At 42.0% G+C, this 24,178-nt stretch overlaps 1 protein-coding gene across 1 annotated transcript in view; it reads left to right on the top strand.

The window, feature by feature from the left end:
- The window catches only part of tango6 (transport and golgi organization 6 homolog (Drosophila)), a 32,474-nt gene that overhangs the window by 3,092 nt on the left and 5,204 nt on the right, over positions 1–24,178 (top strand). Inside the window, exons 4-17 of the mRNA XM_030053952.1 lie at positions 73–223; positions 748–854; positions 1,082–1,244; positions 2,732–2,799; positions 5,310–5,422; positions 8,895–9,071; positions 9,740–9,866; positions 10,055–10,255; positions 11,894–12,037; positions 12,686–13,201; positions 15,382–15,439; positions 16,028–16,186; positions 20,357–20,508; positions 23,304–23,417. Of these exons, the coding sequence (XP_029909812.1) occupies positions 73–223; positions 748–854; positions 1,082–1,244; positions 2,732–2,799; positions 5,310–5,422; positions 8,895–9,071; positions 9,740–9,866; positions 10,055–10,255; positions 11,894–12,037; positions 12,686–13,201; positions 15,382–15,439; positions 16,028–16,186; positions 20,357–20,508; positions 23,304–23,417 (2,250 nt within the window). The remainder of the gene's footprint in view (positions 1–72; positions 224–747; positions 855–1,081; positions 1,245–2,731; positions 2,800–5,309; positions 5,423–8,894; positions 9,072–9,739; positions 9,867–10,054; positions 10,256–11,893; positions 12,038–12,685; positions 13,202–15,381; positions 15,440–16,027; positions 16,187–20,356; positions 20,509–23,303; positions 23,418–24,178) is intronic.

Here is a 24,178-nt window from a genome sequence, read left to right on the forward strand (position 1 = left end):
TCTCACAAAATTGCTTGGAGGGAAGCCCAGCCGCTGTGCAGCTTTGTTTCAGATGTGCTCTCCCCCAACCAGTCCGGCGCAGCGGGAAGCTCCAGCAGCAGGGCAGCTCTGGGATCAGCTCCTCCCTGGCTGAGGCGTCTGTGCGGGCAGCTGCTGTCTGAACGGTTGATGCAGCCCAACGGCGTCCAGGCTGTGATCAGAGCCATCCTGGAGGGAGGAACAGGTGAGCTGAAGGACGAAATCAAAGTGGAAGACTGGGAGAGGGGAGCCTAGTGAGGATTACAACCTGCTTTAACCCCTTAAATTTCTTCTATGACCATTTTATTGGTTAATAACACTCTTATACTACTCTTACTACTATGGTTAATATAATTACAATAGTAATAGTAAATATATATAGCACGTTTTAAAATGCTTGTGTGACCCAGCCCAAGCAAACCACTCATAATTACTCTCTGCACCGAATATTTAACCCCAAGTATATTTAGCACCCACAATCACAGTATAGATCAATAATGAACAGATGATTAATCCTTAAGTAGTGTTTCAGTGAGCAGAGAAAGTGTATTTTTTCAGTTTTAAACCACTTATTTAAAAACATCTAAGGAGTCGGCCTTTCTGACAGTCACTGGCAAAATATAAAATATCTGGTATTTACTTGTTTATTTGAATGGATTTGATGTGTCATTTGACTGCTTTATGAGCAACCAAAAAGGCCTTGCTGTTGTTTCCCACTGTGTCCACTAGGGGGCGAGTCAGACTGGAGGAAATGTGACGGGGTGGCCAGAATCCTGGTGGCCTGCCCTCAGCAGTCTGCCTCACCAGACAGCTACTACAGACAGGTCTGCCCTCAGGTAAACACACACACACACACACACACACACACACACACACACACACACACCTATCTATCTAGTGGTGGATAGATAGATTCACTTTATAATACATGTACCTGAATAGTTGAAAGTAGTTGCTCATCATTTTTTTTTAGTTAATCGATTAATAAATGTATTTATTTTTCGTTCAAAGTGAGGTCTCTGTAAATGAGAATAGTACTGAACTCTGCTGTGTGTTTGTCCAGATCCTCGACCTGCTGCACATCAGAGACAAGCTGACCGCCCAGCAGTTTCAGCGCGTGGCCACCAGGGCGGCGCTCACCTTGACGGAGGACAAGCCTGAGTTCGCGGAGCAGTACCTCCTCGCTCCTCTCCTCAGGCCGCTCCAGCGCTGCTCCACAGCATCCGGTCAGAAACACAGCCTTTCGTGGGGTATCACTGAAATTTCACAGGCGCAGAGATTTTATAAATTCTCAGCAAAATATCAAGGGATTTTCCAAATGGGGAACTTAATAACACAAGGTATTTACAGTTTATTGTATAGCAGCAACCATTTTGACATGAAATAGCAGGTAAACACAGGTGTTACGAATGACGTTAATGAGGGTTCAGAGGTTTTGCATGTTATCCTGCCGGGAGCCATCAGGAGGAGCCTAAGGGGCTGTCTGCTTCAGGGTTCCTCGTGTTCTGCCTTCTTCTGCACACCTCGGTTGGAACGACTGGTTATTTGAGTTCCTGTTGCCTTTCTATCACCTCCAACCAGTCTGGCCGTTCTGCTGTGACCTCTGGCATCAACAAGGCGTTTTGGCCCCGAGAACTGCCGCTCACTGGATATTTTCTCTTTTTCAGACCATTCTCTGTAAACCCTGTGTGTGAAAATCCCAGTAGATCAGCAGTTTTTCTGAAATACTCCGGACAGCCCGCCTGGCACCAGCCCTCATAAATGGCATTCAAGCCGTGCAACTCTGACGGTCTCCACCAAAAATGATGCAAATTTATTATTTTTTATCATTCTATTATTACATGACAATAAATTAAGTAGAAATATACAAGTGGAAAGTATGAGATGTATTAAGTGCATCCTTCATGTAGGCTGTTAAAGTTACAGCTGACAGAGAAAATGAATGAAAGATGTGTATGAACATTCAGATACGCCAAAATGTTAAATATAATGCAGGATAACAATACGTGGCCTTTTTAAAATACCATCATATATACAGATTATACAGAATAGAGAACTGTTTATATTTTTCTTCCACTGTTTCTCAAAAATGGCATGAAATAAAAGGGAGAGAGAAAAGGAAAAGAAGGGAAAAATGGAAAAAAAAAAAGGGAAAAGGGGGGATTTACCTGTGACTAATCCATCACTATCACCATCACATCCATAAATGGCGACCATGATTTAAAGATTGACTTAAGTCTCTCTAGGTGTATTGTGTCAGTTAGTTCTCTGATGCACAGCTTCACTAGAGGGACTTCAGTTTTACGTATTTTTTTGGTTTGTTTTTGTTGCTGCTATTTGTAATTTCCCCAGTATTTTAAGTTTTGAATGTGGCTTTTCAGCACACTGGGGAGGACACTAAGTATTTCAGTCCAAAGGGTACCATACTGTGGGTTAAAGTAGTTCTTGGACCTGACCTTTGTTTCAAAGAGGGGAAACAGCTGAGAATATTTGGTTCAGTTTAGATTGTGAATAGTATAAACCCATATAGCCCTTTAAACTGTATCAAGCAATGTCTGGCATTTCTGTTTATCGTTCTTATTCACTATATGTGCTCAGTGCATTAGTTTCTGTTCACCTGATTAAAACACCAGCTGCATGATATTCCAGCTGCCAGTGCGTTGTAGTGTAGAGGGCTGAACACTGCTGAGTGTGTGTGTTGTGTGTGTTTCAGCTGACGATGACTCTCAGACGCCTGTGGAGGACTGGGAGCTCACACGCTGTGTTGAGGATGTGTACAAGGTGAGGCCCCACACACACACACACACACACACATCCACCGAGTGGCACCCTGATGCATAGTAATGTCGATACCCTACGTCAGTGGTTTTCAAAGTGGAGTCTGGGGACTCCGAAGGGTCCTTGAGGAGCTTCCAGGGGGTTCTCAAGCAAAATGAGGAATGGTTGAATTTCACTGTAATTTAATTCACAGGAAATAGTTAGAATTTTATGCCAGATTTCTTTTCTCTGGTTAAATCTCACCATGATTTGTGTTCAAGTGTGGCATCTGAACAATGTAACCCATTGAACCAGAGCCAATTTCTTTTGAAAACTAAAAATAGCAAGAAATTACTGAAATATTATTACAAAAAAAAAAAAAAAAGCACAAAACCGCAGAACATTTGCATACAATTATATATTTAGAAATTAGATTAGTGATGCTGGATTGACTGGAGATTTCTTGTGTTTATTTACTTCTTAACACAAACCAAAATATCTCTCTTTATGAGGGCAAAATCACAACAGATAGGTTTAGATACTGCTTCACAGTATGGGCCAAATCCTTTATGTACAACTGGGAGACAAGAACAAAATCATGATTACAATAATCCTGATAATCCTCATTAATTATTTTGATAACAGCAACACAATCTACCGGCACATACATGCTTGGTAATTAAATTGATGATCATTGCCGTGAACTGCATCAGTTTTTGCTAATTTGTTTCAGATTTCATTTTGTGAGATTTTATTCAGTATTTTCTTTTTTATGTGTAATAACACAACAGAATTGTGTATCAGGAAGTCAGTCAATTTCTTTATGATATAATTCTGTATAAAGACATTAATAATATAGATCATTAATAATATTGAAATATTGCTTATCCCTTTTGGACCAAAGGTGATGCAGCAGAGAGAATTTACGAGGGTTATCCCAGTTTTCATGTTGAGGGCCTTCTGATAGAAATATGGATCAATTTGTTAAATGCCGAACAAATCAACTGTGAAATCCTGACCCTTGTGGGCCACCGTTGAGGACATCCTGGGGTCTCAGTATCTGAATTTTGGGTGTCCAACTTTATAGTATACAGTTAGGTCCATAAGTATTTCGACAGTGACACAATATTCATAATTTTGCCCTTGTACACCACCACAGTGGATTTGAGTAATCAAGACGTGATTGAAGTGCAGACTTTTAGCTTTAATTTAAGGGGTTGAACAAAAATATGGCCTTAATCTTTTAGGAATTACAGACAGTTTTATACATTGTCACCCCATTTTCAGAGGCTCAAAAGTCATTGGACACTTGATTGAAAGGCAGTTTCTTGGCCAGGTGCAGCCTTTCCCCTCATTATTTCATCACAAATTAAGAAAATAAAAGGTGTGGAGTTCAAGTGTTTGCATTTGCATTTGGAAGCTATTTATCAGAACCCTCAACATACAATCCAACGAGGTGTCCAAGCAGGTGAAGGAGGCCATCATTAGGCTCAAAAAGCAAATAAAATCTATCAGACAGAGAGCAACAACTTCAGGAGTAGCCAAATCAACGGTTTGGTATATCCTGGAAGACCACAGAGGACATCTAAAGTGGATGACTGAAGAATTCTTTCCCTGGTGAAGAAAAACCTGTTCTAGGGAAGTCAAAAACACTGTCAAGGAGGCAGGAGTATCAGTGTCCAAATCTGCACTCAAGAGACATTTGTGAGAAAATAAATACAGCGTTTCTACAGCAAGGTGCAAACCACTGGTGTCACTCAAGGACAGGAAGGCCAGATTCGACTTCTACCAAAAAACATCTAAAAAGCCTGCCTGATTGTGGAACAAGGTTCTCTGGACAGATGAAACAAAGATGAACTTGTACCAGAATGATGGGAAGAGCAAAGTGTGGAGAATGAAAGGAGCAGCTCAGGAGCCAAAGCAGAGCACATCATGTGTCCAGCATGGTGGAGGCAGTGTTATGGCATGAGCATGTATGGCTGCCAGTGGAGCTGGGCCACTTGTGTTTATTGATGATGTGACTGCTGATGACAGTAGCAGGATGAATTCTGATGTTTATAGGGCTATACTATCTGCTCAGATTCAGACAAATGCCACAAAACTGATAAGACGGCACTTCACAGTGCAGATAGACAATGGCCCAAAACATACTGCGAAAGCAACCCAAGAGTTACTGAGAGCAAAGTGGAAGTGGAATATTCTTCAATGGCTGAGTCAGTCCGCAGACCTCAACCCAGCTGAGCTGCTTTGCACCTCCTGAAGACCAAGGGCAAAATTATGAATATTGTGTGACTGTCCAAATACTGCCATAACATTGTAACCCTCTTTTTCGTTTCTTTGTCTCTTGATCTATCTCTTATTATCCCTTTCATGTTTTGTTTTATTTTTATCTATGTAACCTTTATTTTCACCAAGTAAATCTCACTATGATATACAATTTTATTTGCAAAAAGACCAGAACAACAGCAGCTGAACATAAAGTAGATGTCTTGTAAATACCAACACCTTTGCTCTTGTGTCTCTCTGACTGTCAGATCTGGGTGGTGGGAAACAGTCCATCAGCTCCTCTAATGAAGGCTCTGGAAGAAGTGCTCCCTGTTATTTTCACACTTTTCTGTTTCACCAAGCAGAACGTCTCCCACCTGCGGTAAACATTTTCTCTTTCATTGTAATTCTTCAAGTTTGTAATCATTTGCTTAAGTGGGGATGGGACTTAAGTAGTATATATATATATATATATATATATATATATATACAGTACAGGCCAAAAGTTTGGACACACCTTCTCATTCAATGCGTTTTCTTTATTTTCATGACTATTTACATTGTAGATTCTCACTGAAGGAATCAAAACTATGAATGAACACATGTGGAGTTTTGTACTTAACAAAAAAAGGTGAAATAACTGAAAACATGTTTTATATTCTAGTTTCTTCAAAATAGCCACCCTTTGCTCTGATTACTGCTTTGCACAGTCTTGGCATTCTCTCGATGAGCTTCAAGAGGTAGTCACCTGAAATGGTTTTCACTTCACAGGTGTGCCTTATCAGGGTTAATTAGTGGAATTTCTTGCTTTATCAATGGGGTTGGGACCATCAGTTGTGTTGTGCAGAAGTCAGGTTACTACACAGCCGACAGACCTATTGGACAACTGTTAAAATTCATATTATGGCAAGAACCAATCAGCTAACTAAAGAAAAACGAGTGGCCATCATTACTTTAAGAAATGAAGGTCAGTCAGTCCGGAAAATTGCAAAAACTTTAAATGTTTCCCCAAGTGGAGTCGCAAAAACCATCAAGCGCTACAACGAAACTGGCACACATGAGGACCGACCCAGGAAAGGAAGACCAAGAGTCACCTCTGCTTCTGAGGACAAGTTCATCCGAGTCACCAGCCTCAGAAATAGCAAGTTAACAGCAGCTCAGATCAGAGACCAGATAAATGCCACACAGAGTTCTAGCAGCAGACCCATCTCTAGAACAACTGTTAAGAGGAGACTGCGCGAATCAGGCCTTCATGGTCAAATAGCTGCTTGGAAACCACTGCTAAGGAGAGGCAACAAGCAGAAGAGATTTGTTTGGGCCAAGAAACACAAGGAATGGACATTAGACCAGTGGAAATCTGTGCTTTGATCTGATGAGTCCAAATTTGAGATCTACAATGTAAATAGTCATGAAGCAAGAAATTCCACTAATTAACCCTGATAAGGCACACCTGTGAAGTGAAAACCATTTCAGGTGACTACCTCTTGAAGCTCATCGAGAGAATGCCAAGACTGTGCAAAGCAGTAATCAGAGCAAAGGGTGGCTATTTTGAAGAAACTAGAATATAAAACATGTTTTCAGTTATTTCACCTTTTTTTGTTAAGTACATAACTCCACATGTGTTCATTCATAGTTTTGATTCCTTCAGTGAGAATCTACAATGTAAATAGTCATGAAAATAAAGAAAACGCATTGAATGAGAAGGTGTGTCCAAACTTATGGCCTGTACTGTGTGTGTGTGTATATATATATATATATATATATATACACACACTACTCACAAAAAGTTAGGGATATTTGGCTTTCGGGTGAAATTTCAGGATGAACCTAAAATGCATTATAACCTTTACAGGTGAACTTAATGTGACCTTCTGTAAACTTTTGAATGCACATGTCCAACTGTTCAATGTTTCAGTACTTTTTGCACAAGTTGCTGTTCTCTAACAAGGAGTTTAACGGCAAAATTCACATCAGGTGTTTGATGCTCCAGCTCATCGAGGTCGTATCATTAGGGAACGGCTGCTGGAGACTGGGGTACCTCAAATGGAGTGGTCTGCACTTTCTCCAGACCTGAATCCCATAGAAAACCTATGGGATCAGCTGAGTCGCCGTGTAGAGGCTCGGAGCTCTGTACCCCAGAACCTCAATGTCCTGAGGGCCACCCTTCAAGAAGAGTGGGATGCCATGCCTCAGCAGACAATAAATCGACTTGTGAACAGCATGAGACGTCGTGGTCAAGCTGTAATTGATGCTCAAGGGCACATGACAAGTTATTGACACTGACATTTTTTGTTGTGGTATATCCACCACTGTTGTTGGCTTTTGTTTCAAGAAATTGTTTGAGATGAGGAAATCACCAGTGTATGCTTCTACTTAAATGCCCTACTTTCATGATATAATATCACTGTAGCGTGAACTTTTTATATTTTCCATAAATTTCACCCAAAAGCCAAATATCCCTAACTTTTTGTGAATAGTGTATATGAAAAAATAATTAATAATTAATGTGGTGTAAATGTAGCACAGGTTTGTTCTGGTGAAATCATAGAAAAGCTGCTGAAAATTGTGTGTGCAGCCAAATGTATATGGATTTCAGGGAGCGCTGATGTAGGGCCGCAAAATATGGCAAGAGGGACCTGCTGATGCTGACTTATTATGATTTGTGCCCAATGCAAAGGAAATCGATCTTGTTAATTTTCTCCTTTTGAAAAGCTTGTCGTAATGTGATTGAACCTGTCTTTGAACCTGCTGCACACCATCACGCCAGCTTGCATTAATTCTGAGGTACGGATCTTGTTCATAATGAATGTATCTCAGTCGTGTGTGGGCATAAATGTGGCCACAATCTGGAAACTGAAAGCAACATCATTCATTTACAAATTAAAATGTCCTGGTCCCTATTTCACCCTCGGGTGTGTTGGTACCGGTGCATAAAAGGTGAGTGTTTTTCCTGTTGCCTCAAAGCTGGAAGCATACAAAATTAGAAATGCATCTCCTCATGTGAAAGTTATTTATCCGCAGTGTGTGAAGAGCTCAGAGGCGATGCATTCCTACCAGTGTTGGCTGCACTCTTGAGACGGTTTCCCTCAGCACCGGGGCCATCAGAGCCGAGGAGCAGCCCCTGATTTGCTGATAAAGCTACGCCTGCGCTGCGCTGCCCTCAACAGCTGCCGCCTGTCGCGAGTTCCAACAAGAAAAAAACAAAAACAAAAGCTTTTCCTGCTAACGGATATTTTTCTTGATTATAATATTTCTTCATAGCTGCCGTCTCTGGTCCTGAAAGCCATTTTGCTTTTCAGAGATCCACCAGACAGCTCTTCCAACAGCACTACATTTAAATTAACTCAACTGTGGATGTGGCCTTTAATATTAAATTTATCCTCTACTATAAACTGACATTTATATTAATACACCTGCTTGAAAAAATTGCAGCAAGGCAAAATTTGGCACACCCAGCCCGAAATGTCAGCATACTTGATAAATGTACCCATCAGAGTTCTGCACTGGCGGGTCTGCATGTAGACTGCAGAAACATAAGATGGCAGTGTCAATTTTTTATTACTTCCATGCTGCGTGCCCATTGTTGATGACATTCATTGGTGTAATTTAGTGAAATGTGGCAGAAATTTGGGGTTGAGGTGTTACATAAACAAACATATTTGTGAGCCTCCTCTGGTCATCTCTCTTTGAGCAGCTTCGTATTGTTTTTACTATGAGTGGAAATCAACCGGGAAGGAAATACGAAGCAGCAAAGCAGACAGCTCACAGAAACCCATGGTGTGGGAACATCGTTGTTTTCATGCAGATAATTTGGTCCTAAGACCATTTGTTTTTGTGCGCTCTGTGCTCCACAGCGCCCCCTGCCAGGAGATCTTGCTGTGGTACCTGGGTCACACTGAGAAGTCTGGGGCTCTCTTGGTGCTGAGGCAGCTCTCGGGCCTGGGTGAACAGATGAAAGAAGTGGCGCCGCACTTCCACTTCATCCCTGGTAGCGATGGAGGAGCCAAGCTGAGCCTGAGAGACTCCGTCAGGTGAGCAGAGCTCAACAGGACAATATGAGCATATTCACATTATTCTGCGGCGGTCACACTGTGCGCACTTTGTTTCCATGAGGACTAGTTTCAGTAGCTATCACTACTGGCAGGTTTAGGTACAGTATCTCCTCAACACAGCCAGTGTGTTTGATGCACACTTTAGATCAGCAGCAACAGCAGCCATGAACTTCTCCCACTGCTACCTCCATTTTCATTCTGGCTATTATCATAAACTATAAGCTGAGATTACCATCAGAAACGTCCTGTTCATTGTGATCTGTTGGGGCATGGGTCAGGAGGTAGATGAGCATCATTTATCTGTTAGCACATAAAAAAGTTGGCCATGAGGTATGTGGTGTCCGCTTTAAAGTCCAAGATATCCACTTTCCATCCATTTTGTGGTCACCCCCATTGATGTTAATGTGAAAATGTGCAGGTAAATAGAACAGCGTGAACCCAATTGAAAGGGCGTCAGTTTATCAAGTCCTGGTTCACTTTTAACTGGACAGTGTGAACCTAAACGGGCTGAATGCAGCAAAGTAAACTTTTCCGCTTTGGATTGAACCAAAGAAGACCATCTGTAGGACTGATCACACCCTGATGATTTTACCCTCCATTCTTCTTGTCTCTGTTTCCTCTCTCATTTCCCCTATTTTGCCTCCCAGTGATGAAGATGATGTGCTGTATGAGCAGCTGTCAGGGGAACAGTGGAGGCTGGAGTGTCTGGTGCAGCTGCTGGCTGAGCTCAAAGACAGTGACCTGCCTGGAGACTTCTTCCTGGAGTTGCTGCAGGTACAGAGAGCGCACACACACACACACACACACACACACATACACATACACACACTCACACACTTTAGATACAGTCATTCAAAGAATCATGACAGCCTTTTGGAACGTTGGCTTACTCCATGTTGATATCTTATTGAAAAAACAAAACCTCGGTCTATGCCCGTTCCATTTCCCTGCTTAAATCACAGGATCTGACGAGCTTGGCAGCAGAGGAAGACGAGGGGGAAGACGAACAGGAAGTGGATGTGTCGGCCATGACACTGTTAGAGGTGGAGCAGCAGCTGTTGGGTCGCGCTGCCGGCCGTGGTCAAAAGCTCACCCTGCTCCAGGTGTTGGCCGTGGTTTGTGAGTCTCTGCCACATACACTGCTGCTGAGAAAAACCACACAGGTGAGGGCAAAAGAACACGTGTCTTCATTAAATCACACGTGTTATACTGCGGTTAAGTTGCAGCAGCCTGGGTTTGAATCCAACCTGGACCATTTGCTGGACCATCCTGTCCCTCTGTCCTGTCTGTCCTGTCTGTCTCTACTATAACACAGTACAGTACCATAGTCCAGTGTTTTTAGAAGTCTTCCAAAATTGTAAAAAATCATAATATTGGGGCGTCCCTTCCAATTCCCGACCCTTCTTGCCAGGCCCATCCCTTGTAACGTTTAGTTGCCACCGCTAGGAGGCTCTAAAAGGTTAGGTAGTCACTGTCCCGAGCGATCTTTAATGTCACCAGTAAGGAGAAGGGTCTTGTGGTGGACACAAAGACCTGCAGAGCTCCAGGAACCCAATCTCAACCTTACCCTAACCTCAACCCCACCAAACTGTGGGCGTTAGTGTCCGCTGCCAGATAGTGGTGCCAGTCGAAAGCTCCAGTCGATTAGTTCTGCACTGTCCTTTGCTACGTTTGATGTTGCCACTAGGAGGCTCCACTGTTTTAGTTCTGGAAAAAGTCAGTAGGTCAGTGAGTGACACACAGTTTCAATTAGCCTCAACTCTTTGCACAAATTTTTATGCCCAGCACACAGTGGTTTACAAATGGTCTCAGAATCTACCAAATCCTCAAATCCTGTCCTCAAATGTTTATTCTACTTGCATTGCTAATATTGTACAAACTTACACAAATAACATTAAAACAATATATGTATATCGTGAGGATCTTGATTGCCTTAGGGCTATAGGGCCTGGATGTGACAGCGTAGTCTCTGTCCCTAAATTCATGCTGCTTGGTTCTTTTGCTGAAGAATTTAATTTCATGAGACGACAGTTGCAGGACACCCAGCATTTTGTTACCCTTCTGACTTGAAAGTTGCCATTAACCTTTAAAGTTGCCACATAAACTCCTACCAAAGTTTCCTTGCAGCCTTTATTTGGTGTCGGCCTTTCTCTTAGGATTGCTGCTTCACTGTGTCACTGTATGTAATCACTGTGTTCCTATAGGACTTCTTATAGCAGAAGCAGGTCATGTTGAGTCATGCTGCGACACAAAAATAGCCTATTTGCTTTAGCTCTGGTGATTTTAGCAAGTGAGTTGGCTGACTGGCTGTGAGCGCCAACAGTTAAAGACTATTCTCTGATAAGTGGATAAGCATTTATTTTTAGCCCTCTTAGCGCTGGGTGTCGTAATAGGGATTCAGTTTTTGCTGAGAACCTCTCAAAAGTTTTACAAAGTGTTAGACAAACCCTGCCTCTCAGTTCTTTTTTTTCTACTTAGTTTAGGCGTGATATTCATTTGTCAGTCTTTCTTCAAGATTGAGATTTAAAGCGTCAGGACTGGAATGCAAACCACGTCGAATCAACCACAATACAATTAGCGTCAAATATGGATGAAATTTAGAGGTGGGGTCTGCATGGTTTTCATTTCAGGAAACTGGAGGATTATGTCCATATTTGACATAACTGTATCATGCTTGATTCTACACGGTCTGCATTCCAGTCTTAGTGGATGTATCATTAAGTTTAGATTTAACATGCTTTGGTCTTGTGCCTCTCAGCAACTGATTGGCGCTTTTCTTTGTCTTTCTGTCGTTCTTCCAGGTGGTGGACTTCATGGTGTCCCTGCTTCAGAGGGCATGTGTGGGTCTGGATCGGGTCACTGGTCCCAGCACCGGGAGCCCAGTAGAGAGCCAGACACTCAGCATGGGGATGGGTCTGGTGGCCACCCTGCTCTCTGCACCTCAGGTACTTATTAAATTAAAACCTCCAGATCTACATTATGGTCATAGAACTGCACTTACATTAATATGTGCATACATCTGCAAGGAGGAGAAGAGCATTCTGATAAGTGGTTTTTCCCTTTTGCAGCCTTACTTTGTGTTTTAGGCCAATAAGATGATTGCATTTTTACATAAAAAAAAAAATCTTCTCTTGTGTGTTTTGACAGCTGGGGACTCCACTGTTACCTTTCTTTTAGGGTTTTCCCCTGTTTACCATTCTCTTTGTTATTTTTAACACAAAAGAAGGCCTGTTGCATTGGTGTTGCTCATGCCATGGCATACAAAATACTGTATAATCAAGTACATCTGCCTTTCCTCGTGTTGCAGTGTGCAAAAGCAAACAGCCCAAAGCAGGGGAACATAGCCAAACTGTAGAAAACAGTGAGTGAAGACAAGGACACAAAGAGATGATGTAAAACTAATTCAGCATCAATAAAAGAAGACTACATTCAGAGGCAGCCTGAATGCCCTATACTTGACAGTTACAGTACCAAGCCATTCAGATGAAAACAGGCCTTGATAGCACTTTAAAGTTGTCGAAATTAGACAGAAATGATGCCCAAATTTCACTAAGTGCATCCTCTCTCCTTTGTGTTTCTTTTTAACATCAAAGCTGAGTGCAGGAGACTACGCCTCAATGTCGGTTCTGCTCCCGCCTCTGGAGGTGCTGTCTCAGAAGCATCCTGACGTGGTCATCCAGGAGCTGGCATCGGGACTCAGAGCCATCATTGCCACGCATGGCGCTTACCGCCCTGAAAACCTCACTGCCGCGTCCCAGCGCTCCAGACACCCTTACATGACGCAAAACAACAACGCTGCCTCTAGGAAAAAGCAGAAGGTGCAAAGTGAAGCAAGAGACTCGCAAGCATCGCAGAGTGGCACACGCACGGAAACACAACTTGGTAAAACAGGCCCCCCTGAAGAGGCTGGACCGGGAAGAGGTCCCGCAGGAGGAGGGCAGGGCTCCGGCACTGGTGGCTCAGCGGCTCCCACCAGGGCCTTTTCTGACTGGCTGCTGGAAGCATGTGACCCCGACGTGCCGACCAGGGCGGTGGCTCTGAGGACACTGACACGGATGGTGCAGGATAGTGACCCAGATGCTGTCCAGGCCCAGGAGAAGGTCCTGATGGTGGGTAGTTCAGTTTTGTCTGTTCACTTAACCTAAAGTTACCTGTGTTGTATAGATTTGTATTAGCCATCATTAGTTGTCATCTGGATGTTTCAGCGTGTGATATAAAACTACGCAGGATATCCAGTGGACACTGTCAGTGCCTGGTCAATTGGATAGATACAGAAAGGGATAACGTTTATATTGATGAAATTACTGTCTTAAACTGTAGTACTTATGTTCCCAAGTGTGCAAGGATTTACTCTTTTTCTGTACATCCTCATTACTGATGTGATGTATTATCCATCTTCAGTCGTACCCCCAGGCTCTCCACCCCTGATTGATGCTCCTTCTGTAGGCTTCCTCTTTGCACCAATACCCTGGGGGACTGGAGCTAGTAGAGGTCTACCATGTCTGAATGCATATTGGAATAATTAAAATATCAAAGTATGTTATACTTGTAGTGTAAGACGTGAGGCTGTAACATAACTTGCCACCTTGTTGCTAAAATATGTACCCTAGTCCATAAGCACAAAAAAGCAAAATATGTTTCTGTTTTATACAGTTTTCAAATTTGTGATTGTGTGTATGTTTGTTTTTTGGTTGCCCAGCTTTCCACAGAGAAAAAAAAATACTGCCAATATGCAAAAGCAAATATGCATTTTGTAAAAGATGTTTTCTTCAGTATTCTGCAGCCTTTAAAACAAAGTGAAGAGGTAAACAAGGTCTGCATTTTTATGAAATTGAAAGAGCATTTTTAGCTGTCATGTGAATTTTCTTCTTTTGATGGATTCATTGATTAAGGTAACAGTATAACAGAATTATTACTTTGTACATGAAGTAAGAAAAAAATACTTGAAGAATGTATCTCTGAAATTGAAAAAATAGAATAGACATGTTAACATGACAAAAGCTTAAAATCCATGTAAGAAAATGAAGTGAACTTGAGTGAATGAACTTGAATTGGAGAGCATCATCCCCACATCATAAAACACACAGGACACAATCATAAATATGGACATTTCTGCATTTGTGTTAAGGTTGGCAAGTGGTTACATTCTCACACAACATTAAGTATAATAAGTATGACAGCTCGAGCGGTGTTTTTCCATGGGAGCACGGTGCCAAAAAGGCTACAAATGTTTTCAATGATTCAGACAAGGAAATTTTGATTATAGCTCATAATAACATCAAGCAGCTTTCATTGGCCAGCAGTTGTTTACAACCAAACAAACCACTGCATTACAAGTTGGAGGCCACATTTGCGTTTTGTTGTGTTTGGCAGTTCTTCATTCCCGGGTTTTGACAGTCCAGGCAGTCGATGTTTAGGTACCTGACTCTAGTGTCTCAAAGCAAAATTGATCTTTGGTACAGTGTTGTGTTATATGAGCATTATGAAACTGTATATTGCTGGAAGTTTTTTTTTTCTTTTGTCTGTCTTCTTGGTCAGTGTGAGCAAAGTGAGATGTTTAATATATGAGCCAGTTGAACTTCCCCCCCGGGGGCTGAGAGGGACACTAGCAGTCTGTAGGGATTTGTAAATATGGCATGGTTAGGTAGGGATTGCAGCTCATTTACTATTCCCTTTAATGAGGAACCCCCCACTGTGTGTACCTTAGAAAATGCCGGTCCCCCAACTCTCACAACGGGACCCCCACCCTTCCTCCCTTATTGATTCTTCTGCCTTTCTTGCCCTTTCTGTGTTTTCAAGTGGATTCTCCTACATCTCTACCTTATATTAGTGTCCCATGTCCATTTTCTCCAAGTTTATGATGCCACCTCTCTCCTGCCTGTTCTCCCGCTGTTCCCCTTCCTGCACAATCTGTCCTTTGTATGTCATATTTAACCCATAGTCAAAGAAACCCTCAGTCCATCCTGCCCCAACCTCCCGTCTTACCTCCTTCTTACTCGTACCCATCATTGTTTTTACCCGTCTGTGTCTGCAGGAGCCCCTTACAGTACCTGGGGGTAGCATTTGGATTATTCCCTTTGATATTTGGTCTTACTGTGGTTTTGATGTATTCAGTGCCGTACCATATTATCGATCCTCTGTGGCGCTGCTGGTAGGACACACTGGTGCTGTGTTTGATGTTTTTCACAGGGTGGGAACATTACATTCCCAGTAAAGTAAACAGACAGGATTATATATACACCAGTGTTTGTAATGATTAATCCATGTGATGCTGCCATGTCTCCTCCAGCTCTTCTTAGAAAACCTGGAGCACGAGGACTCATTTGTCTACCTGTCTGCCATTCAAGGTGATGTAATGTGCAGAAATGCTGTATTTTTTTTATCAGATGTATTTTAAGTCATCTGTGGGGACAATAATGGATTTCTGTATTTCTAAATTCTATCACTATAGGATTTCTAGAACTAGCTTTCCAATGATATCTAAGGCTAGTATTTGTGTTTTTATTAAAAATTGGGTGACCTTTGACAAGATGGATATGATGTACTTTGATTACATTGCTGTCCAGTTCTATATAAGTATACTGTGGATAAATATGTTTTTCATTATGTTTGTCATTTTTAGTATAATTATTTTGTTGAAGCACTGATATTATGGCAGTGTTATTATCCTGGGTCTCATATATTATGGTATTGTCCCACCATCTATAGACTGTTTCAGAGGCTTTTCCACCCTTCCACAACCAAATGACAGTGGTGTAATTAACCAATATAGCCAATATCAACTAGAACATAATATCAGCTTCCAGCAGCTTCTAAAAAGTATCAGTCAGATGCAGTATTCAGAAATCCATATCAGTGGAGCCCTAGATATAACAGAAGTAACAAGTAATTTTCTGAAACGGCTTAATTTAGAAGGATTAACACCATTTCTGCAGGCCTGGCTGTGTTGGCTGACTCGTACCCTGAGAAAATCCTGCACAGACTCCTGGGAGAGTTCCAGCACGGTCCCTCTCTTCCCAAGTCTAACAAGGAGCACTCGCTGGAGACCCGTCTCAAAGTAGGAGAGGTCCTGATGAGGGCGAGCAGGGCTATGGGTGAGTATCACCTGATGTGTCATCATATTCATATTTGGATCACTGCTTTAGTGACGATTTCCACTTGATTTTATATTACTTTTCCAAGCACTCTATGATGCATGTATTTTGGGAGGTTGGCCTGTTGATCAACTCATCCTTTAAATGAGGATAATATCAATACCAAATTACCTTCTACCCATGGTAGATGACCGGCTCCAATGCTCCATGCCAACACTTTAGCATACTCTGTGCTGAGTGATGGTAGCCCCTGTTGCTGTCTCTGTGAGTAGCTGTGAGTAGTAACGTTTTGGGAAAAAATAGCCTTTTTCCAGTTTACCCAGACTGAGACAAGATGTCCAATGCCACTTTCACCTCTGTACGTCCAGTGGTTTGGTTTCTATGGGTAGCATTTTGTTTTAGTTTGGCATAAAGACTTGAAGTCTATGGGAGTCATTAGCCTAGCTCTGTCAAAGTGAAAAAAATAAACCTTACAGTAACTCTGAAGCTGTCTTAGTGTCATGATGTATCTTTTGGTTTTGAAATTGTGACCCTTTGGCCTCGGGATAGCTCCAGAGGAAATGTAATGGCATCGTCAAAATCAACAGGAATCTTCCTTCGGAGAGTATGGGTGCACTTAACAAATATTATGAGTATATGCTAATTAGATTTAGTGATGCCTCATGCAAATTTGACATTCTGGCCTGAGAGTGTTGCTAAAAGTCATGAGTTTGCCAAAATTGACAGGGTTCATCTTCTGCGGAGCATGAATGTTCTCATCAGGGTAATCAATCATTGCAGTTTGCCCTGTAGATTTCCAGATATGTTGCCTTGAGGTTAGGTGTTGAACAGCCGGACGGATGGACCAACATGGGCTTCCTTAGGCTCTGTACATCAGCAAGGAAAAGAAAAAGGCATGGAACTACTTAAAGCTCCAGACTTGCTCCTTTGTAACAGACTCTGATCTCTGACCAGAGCCCTGAGAAGAGAAGATAGGATAAAAACAGAGAAACAGTGTGTCCTTATTTAGCCACAGTGTCATTGTCAACAAAACATGATAGTTTGAAGAGTGGACTTTGTTGAATGAGCTGTGTGTCAGCAGCACATAATGAAGGATTCATGTATGTGTCCATTATATCACATTTACATGCATGTTTGTGATACTTAGTTGTGTATCGGCACTAAAAACCCCACAAAAGCCACAGTCCATGCTTGTTTTCCACCCAGCTCACTGTTTAGAAGAGACCTTGTGTGTCAAAACCTTTCCCTGATAGAAATCCCTGTTTTAGTTTTTCCCCCGCTTTGGTTTTGTCTGCCAGATTGCCATCGTACCACTTCCCTGAGACAATCGAGGGGTTTATATCCTTGCAGAGAGATTGGATAGACCTTCAGCAAGCCACACAGCCAGCCAGAGAGGCTCTGTGTTTGTCTTCACCCCCCGAGTGGCCAAGTTCGCCTTTGCCAGGCTGTCATTTGTAAATAAGAACGTTTTCTTAATTGACCCGCCTGGTTGAGTAAATTTTGAATAAATGGAAGTTTGGCCCCACTCAGCTCTGGTTTGCTCCCAGTTGTTGTCTGATTGCACTTGCAGAGAGGCACGGAAACCTATGGCCTCACAGTGTGCAAAGACAGGCAGCAAATCCACAAAAAGCTACAATGTTGTATTCCCAACACATGCAATTTATTTACTTACTATAGATATGGAATATGCAGATTTAGGATCATCAATCAGTTCTGTTTGGGCCCAGGTGTGCTTGTTTGTGCGTGTGTGTGTGTGTGTGTGCACAGTTGCAGGCAAGCGTGTGTATGCATATGCATATAGAGGCAAAGCAGCAGAATATTCTTGCTGACTCACACTAAACACACTCACTTAGACACAGCAAATTTCTCTTTCATTACATCTGTTAGAGCCGTGACCGTCTATTGAGAAGACATGGATCTAGAGAGAGAGAGAGAGTGTGTGTGTGTGTGTGTGTGTGTGTGTCTTTGTGTCTGGCTCTGTGTGTATAGGGCTATGTTGTGCATTTGTATCTGGGATTCTGAAAGTTTGCTTGGCCTTGTGAAAGGTTAATGTAGGACGAGTTTCTGAGTGTCGTGTTTGTTTGTTTCTGGATCAGGGCAGCATAACCAGCTGTAGGGACCTACACACACATACACCCGGGTTGAACAGGTCTTACTACCACTAGCCAGCGAGCTGCCTCTCTTCTCTCCATGGACGCTGTTGGCTCGGCTCCCCTGCTGCTTGGCTGGAGCAGCTGGAGTCAGCAGTGAGCTCTTATTCTTTGTATGTCTGCCTATGGCTTTCTCTCATACAGACTCTTGCTTGCTCAGGCACTGATAAACACAGTGAATTAAACTGAATACCAGTGCAGTATAAACCTCCACTACAGCACTAATATGCATTTCATATCCAGGTTGTATTTAGATGTGAATTATCTGGGTTACATCTATGTCTGATTGAAAGCTGCATCTGCAATATCCCCACTGAAACTGGACTTTCTTTCTTTCACATAATGATTTTCATTTTTGTTTTTGTCTGAAGAAGATGCAACTTGAAATCGCTCATTTGTGCACTAAAGCTCATTCAGAACAAGCTTCATATAAACTCAGTCTACATGGATTTTACCTCCAGCTCAAAAGTATAATCATTTTCTTTTTTCACATTATCAAAAAAAAAGTATGCTTTATGAAAAAAGCAATGTTAAATGTCACTACACATATTTGTTCCAATTTCTTTCTTTCTTTCATGCCCCGCACTTCCTCTTGGCCTGGCTGACAATAAACTCCTTGTTGATGCTCGACCAGTATGAGTGTTTCAGCGGCTGATGATGATATTTAGAGAGCAGGGCAGTCAGTGGTCGATACATGTGTTTTTTGTGTTTGATAAAATACAACAATTGAATTTTAATAGCAAATAAGACAGAATTGCTGAACTTAAATGAACAGTTGTTTACCATTACTGTTATTATCTGCATTGCCTATTTGCTCCAGTAGATCTGCAATACCAATTATGCCAAAATGCCCGATATCGGTTTGATTACTCGGTCTGTCTCTACTCCTTGTCTGTTGTTTTCCATTCATGATTATCCTGTCTGTTTTTGACAAAATATGTTACTGAGTGGCCCACTGCCCAACTAATTTACATGTTTCCATGTTGGATCTGCATTGCTAAGGTTTATTTCCACTGACATGGTTGCAGTGTGTGTTGCATGGATGTTTTGTGGTTAATGTGTCCAAATAGGTTTTAGAGGGTAGTTTGAGTGATTCACTTTTCAGTGCGGCTCTGGTGCATTTACACTTAGATAAAATGCATTTAAATGCCATATTATTATAATTTCATCACCCAGGAAAGATTATAATGCGGGTCAGAAAGCAGGTCTTTCAGTCATAGCTGTTCTAACTGAGGAGGCTCAGCTCTGTCTGACACAACATTGAGTTTCAGATCAAAGATGCTCGGCTGAATGCCTCGCTGGGCAAGTCAGAGTCTGCTGAGCATCACCTGGGAAAACTACCTGCGATCCTTTTCTGACTTCCAAATCACAGCCTTTCCTCATCAAAAAATTTAGCAGATCCTCCCTTTTCCTGTTTGCCCTTTTTTAACGGTTGCATTGTTGCTAAGGCTTCATAACCATTATTTTCATTGTATGTTAATCTGTCAATTATTTATTTGATCAATCATTTTGTCTAAAATGTAAGTATGTCATGTCAAAAAATAATGACAAACGCCCATTAAATCTTAACACGATCTTAATATAAACCTTAAAGCGATTAATAGATCATTAAATTAAATTTTCTGTCACTTGACTAATCAACTACTTGTGCCAGCGCTACACAGTGACATATATTTCTAAATGTTATATAATAATAATGCAACACCTCATGATATTTTTTAAAGAAATTACATAGTTTTTTTTGAGCAGGGATTCTCTCTATATATGGAAAAGCTGTTGTTTGATCAAATGCCTGTGTATAGAACGTGCATAGAACTGTGTGTATAGAATGAATGAAATCAGCTGATGAACCAGAGCATGAATGCCACCTGGAGCTGGACAGGATGTGTACCTTTTACAAAACTGCCATGCAAGTCACTGCAGAGCGCTTATTATCACTGTGCCAGTGCCAACCTTCATAATTTCAAACACTAACCTATCTGTCATGTCTTCCTCCCCTCTCCTTTTCCTTACCCTCTAGGGGAACTGGCGCCCCACCTTGGCCGCCCCCTGGTGGGCGTCTTCCTGCGGGGAACCAGGGACCCGGATCAGACTGTCCGGGCCAGCAGTCTGTCCAACCTGGGGGAGCTTTGCCAAAGACTGGACTACGCCCTGGGACCGCTGGCTCAGGAGGTGAGGGGCGGGACACGGCACAGCGGGCGGTCTGGGTGGGACATAAGATGAGACCTGAATGATTCCCCTGGGGAGACTAAGTTATTGCTGCAGCAAACAGTACAAGGATACAGCAGAAGGACAGGATATAAATAACAGTACAGTAAATGGCAATGTTAAACACAATGTGAAAACCTGCAACTAGTGATGTAGTAAGTAAAAAGAAGGGCAAGCTGTGATTCCAGGGTTCATTGTCAGACGGCAATGACCAGCATCAACAAAAAATCATTGCATATTGTCACTAAAGAATTAATGTATACTTTTTCCCTTTAGTGCACCTTTTTATTGTTCTATACTGCTCGCTACAGTACGGACTGAGGTCATAAAGATTTTTGCCACCAAGTTTCATGCAAATCCATCCAGTACTTTTTATTCCTTTTGAGAGAGGGATGAATGAGGGATGAGTGATCGCATAATAGCAGAGGTAAGAATGTGTATGATATGGCTAATATGTGCAATATGAACTATACCAAAATATGGAAAAGGGACATTCAACAGAATATCAGTTTTTTTAACTCAAAGCATGTCTTTGAAACCACTACTATTGAAAGTCTAATGGGTGGGGCAGCCTGGCAGGGAAATAACATTGTACTAAATTATAAACAAATTTCTTTAAATTCTATCTCTGCATTTTGCTCATTAATTTGTTGCATTAGGCATGATTACATATTGTGTAGAGGTACAGTAGAGATGCAGGGTAAAGGTCAGAGGTCAGAGGTTTGGTCCAAAATCCTAAATCTCATTTCTATTTCATTGATACTACTAGAAACTTCTTATGTGCTTGCCTTTAGTCAAATACAGTAGCACCCTAGTAACGCCCTAACAACCATCAGGAACACCATAGCAACACCCTAGCAATCACACAGAACACCATAGTAACCGAATAGCAAAACCCCCAGACACCATAGCAACAGCCTTGCAATGCCTTAGCAACCATCAGAAACACCACAGCAACCACGTAGCAACACCCTAGCAACCAAGCAGAACACCATAGCAACCACCTAGCAATGCCTTGGCAACCATCAGGACCACCATAGCAACTGCCTACAAACACCATAGCAACTACCTGGAACACCATTGTAACCACCTGCCAGTGGCCTAGTAGCCATTCCGTATACCACAGCAACCATGTAGCAACACAACTACAAACCAAACACCATTGTGAAGGGATGGCAGTTCAGCGCGTGGCCACATATTTGGCAATGTCAGCAAGTAAATTTAGAGTTTCTTCAGAAACTTTAGCCAATTTTAGTTTAATTTAATCTTAATGTAATATAATTTATAATCTAATTTAATCTAATGTAATATTTGATATAATCTTGATGTAATCCATTGCTTGTTTGTGTGTGTAATATCTCTGCTATGTCGTTTGACTTGCCCCTACAATGACCCAGCTGACATTTTACATTATGTTAAATTATATTATCAAATCTTATTCTCTGCTTGGGTGGAGAAGCACAGCTCCTGAGGTCTGTGGTCGACTGCCGTCTTCACTGTGTGTTGCCAAATTTCAGCAAGTCTTCAAAAGAGGATTGACCAATTTGTGTGTATGTGTCTGTCTGTCTGTCTGTGTGTGTCTGTGTGTCTGTGTGTGTGGGCCTTGTATTCATAAATACACGTGCACTCACCTTGATCAGGTTGTCAGACAGAAACTCAGCCCACGTGTGTGTATGTGTGTAGTATGTGTGCAAACCTGTGTGTGTGTGTGAGGGAGCAGTGACTTAAAAACTGCTGCAGCGGTTAAATAAAGTTGCTGAGGTGTGTGTGTGTTTGTTCACTGTAGCCTGCTCTCATGAATAAGCAGCTCTGTCAGTCTGAAGAACAGGGATGCTTATTCATGAACCTGCACCCTTTAACTTTTTCACCCTGACCGTGTGTGTGTGTGTGTGTGTGTGTTTGAGAGGAGGGACCATGTTGGTTTAGACGTCTGACCAATACATCAATCGATCCAATTTAGTGCTTGTACTGACCTCAGCAATTTATGGCCATAGCTACTTCTTTTTTTTCCTCCCCCCTGCAGTGTGTGTGTGTGTGTGTCCTGAACTACAGATTATGTTGTATTACCTCTCAGATTATTCCTACAGTGGCAAAGGCCAGACAGCTTGTTTTTAGCCTCTCTTCGCCGGCTGCTTGTCAGTTTTATGCCAGTGCGCTGGCAGCAGCTGTAGCCGGAGTCGCCGCTGTCCGTGCACACGCCTGCCGATCCATCTGTCCCCTTCTCAGGAACGTGAGATCTCAGGAACACCTTAAGGGAATTTCTCCTAATCTGGCATAAACGTCCACTTGGACTCAAGGATGAATTTAGGTCAAAGGTCACATCTGTCCCATTCTCTCATGACATTTTATTCCTGTTTATTGAATTTTTATAATCTTGTTTTTCATACTTTTTGTTTGTTTACCTCCCTCAACTACTTTCTAAATTTTAAGCAAGTTCTTTATTATTAGTGAACACCGTCTTCTTCTTCTTCTTCTTCCTCTCCTCGCCCTCCTCCTCCTCCTCCTCCTCCTTATTATTGATTATTATTATTATTATATGTTGTATCAGTACTGGTGATAGTAGTATCATAAGTCATGTATTGCAGTTGTGCTTCATGTGAGCTTGTTTCATATATTTGTGTGTGATAGCCGAATGTTATTTGTTAACTGTTATTGGTAAATAATTAGTATCTGCCAATGCTCTTCTGCAGCTGAAATTATTCGTTGCACTTTACACAAAAAGTAGATATGATCTGTGTGTGTGTGTGTGTGTTTTCCAGCTTAGCTCCTGTCTGTCTGCGCTGATCAAGACAGAGAAGGAAGTCGAGGTGAGGAGAGCTGCTGTCCATGTCATCGCCCTGCTGCTACGAGGCCTCAGCGACAAAACCACCCAGGTACACACACACACACACACACGTATGCATGAAGCCATACATAAACATACAGACATACACACTCTGGTTTGCATAACCCGAGTGTGCAGACCCAAGCGGGGACACACATTCGTGGTATGAACCAGTTACTATGTACCGAGTGCACTCTTGAACACTCTGTGCCCAGAACTTCAGCTTCAGGCCAAAAATGAGCGTGGCAGTAATTTTCCCTTTGACCTGCAGGTACAATTGGGTCAGTCGGGCTTCAGAAACTTTGAATGATTCATTGCCTCAGTATTTGCAAGGTGTTTGTCCTCCCTGCTAACTTAACAAAGCAGCGACACTTACCCTGCCCGACAATGGATGTTAAATGACTGGACATGGCAGCCGGCGTTTCTGAATGAATCACAGCTGGTTATTTTCCACCAGGAGAGAGTTAACTGCTCCTTTCAAAGAATCAAAGACTTGAGAAAAATTCGCTCACTGTATGCTGAAAAGTGATTCATCGGGATACAAAATTAGAGAGGGGATTTGTTTCCCGAGCTGCATGGAAACAGTTTGTCGACATTACCTGTTTTGTTTCAAGTATATTTCTGTGACATTTTAAATCAGAAACCTGAATGGAAACAGCAGATTCTGCTACCACTCTTCTCATTATAGCAAGAAAGTTTTGACATGTGATTAAGAACGAAATCTGCATGAGAATCGAAAACGTGAAAACATGGCTGATGTTCACAAAATTTAAATCAGATATGTTTTTATGTTGACATTTTTGCATCATT

The sequence above is a fragment of the Myripristis murdjan genome, chromosome 6 (assembly GCF_902150065.1).
Source record: "Myripristis murdjan chromosome 6, fMyrMur1.1, whole genome shotgun sequence".
Lineage (NCBI taxonomy): Eukaryota > Metazoa > Chordata > Actinopteri > Holocentriformes > Holocentridae > Myripristis > Myripristis murdjan.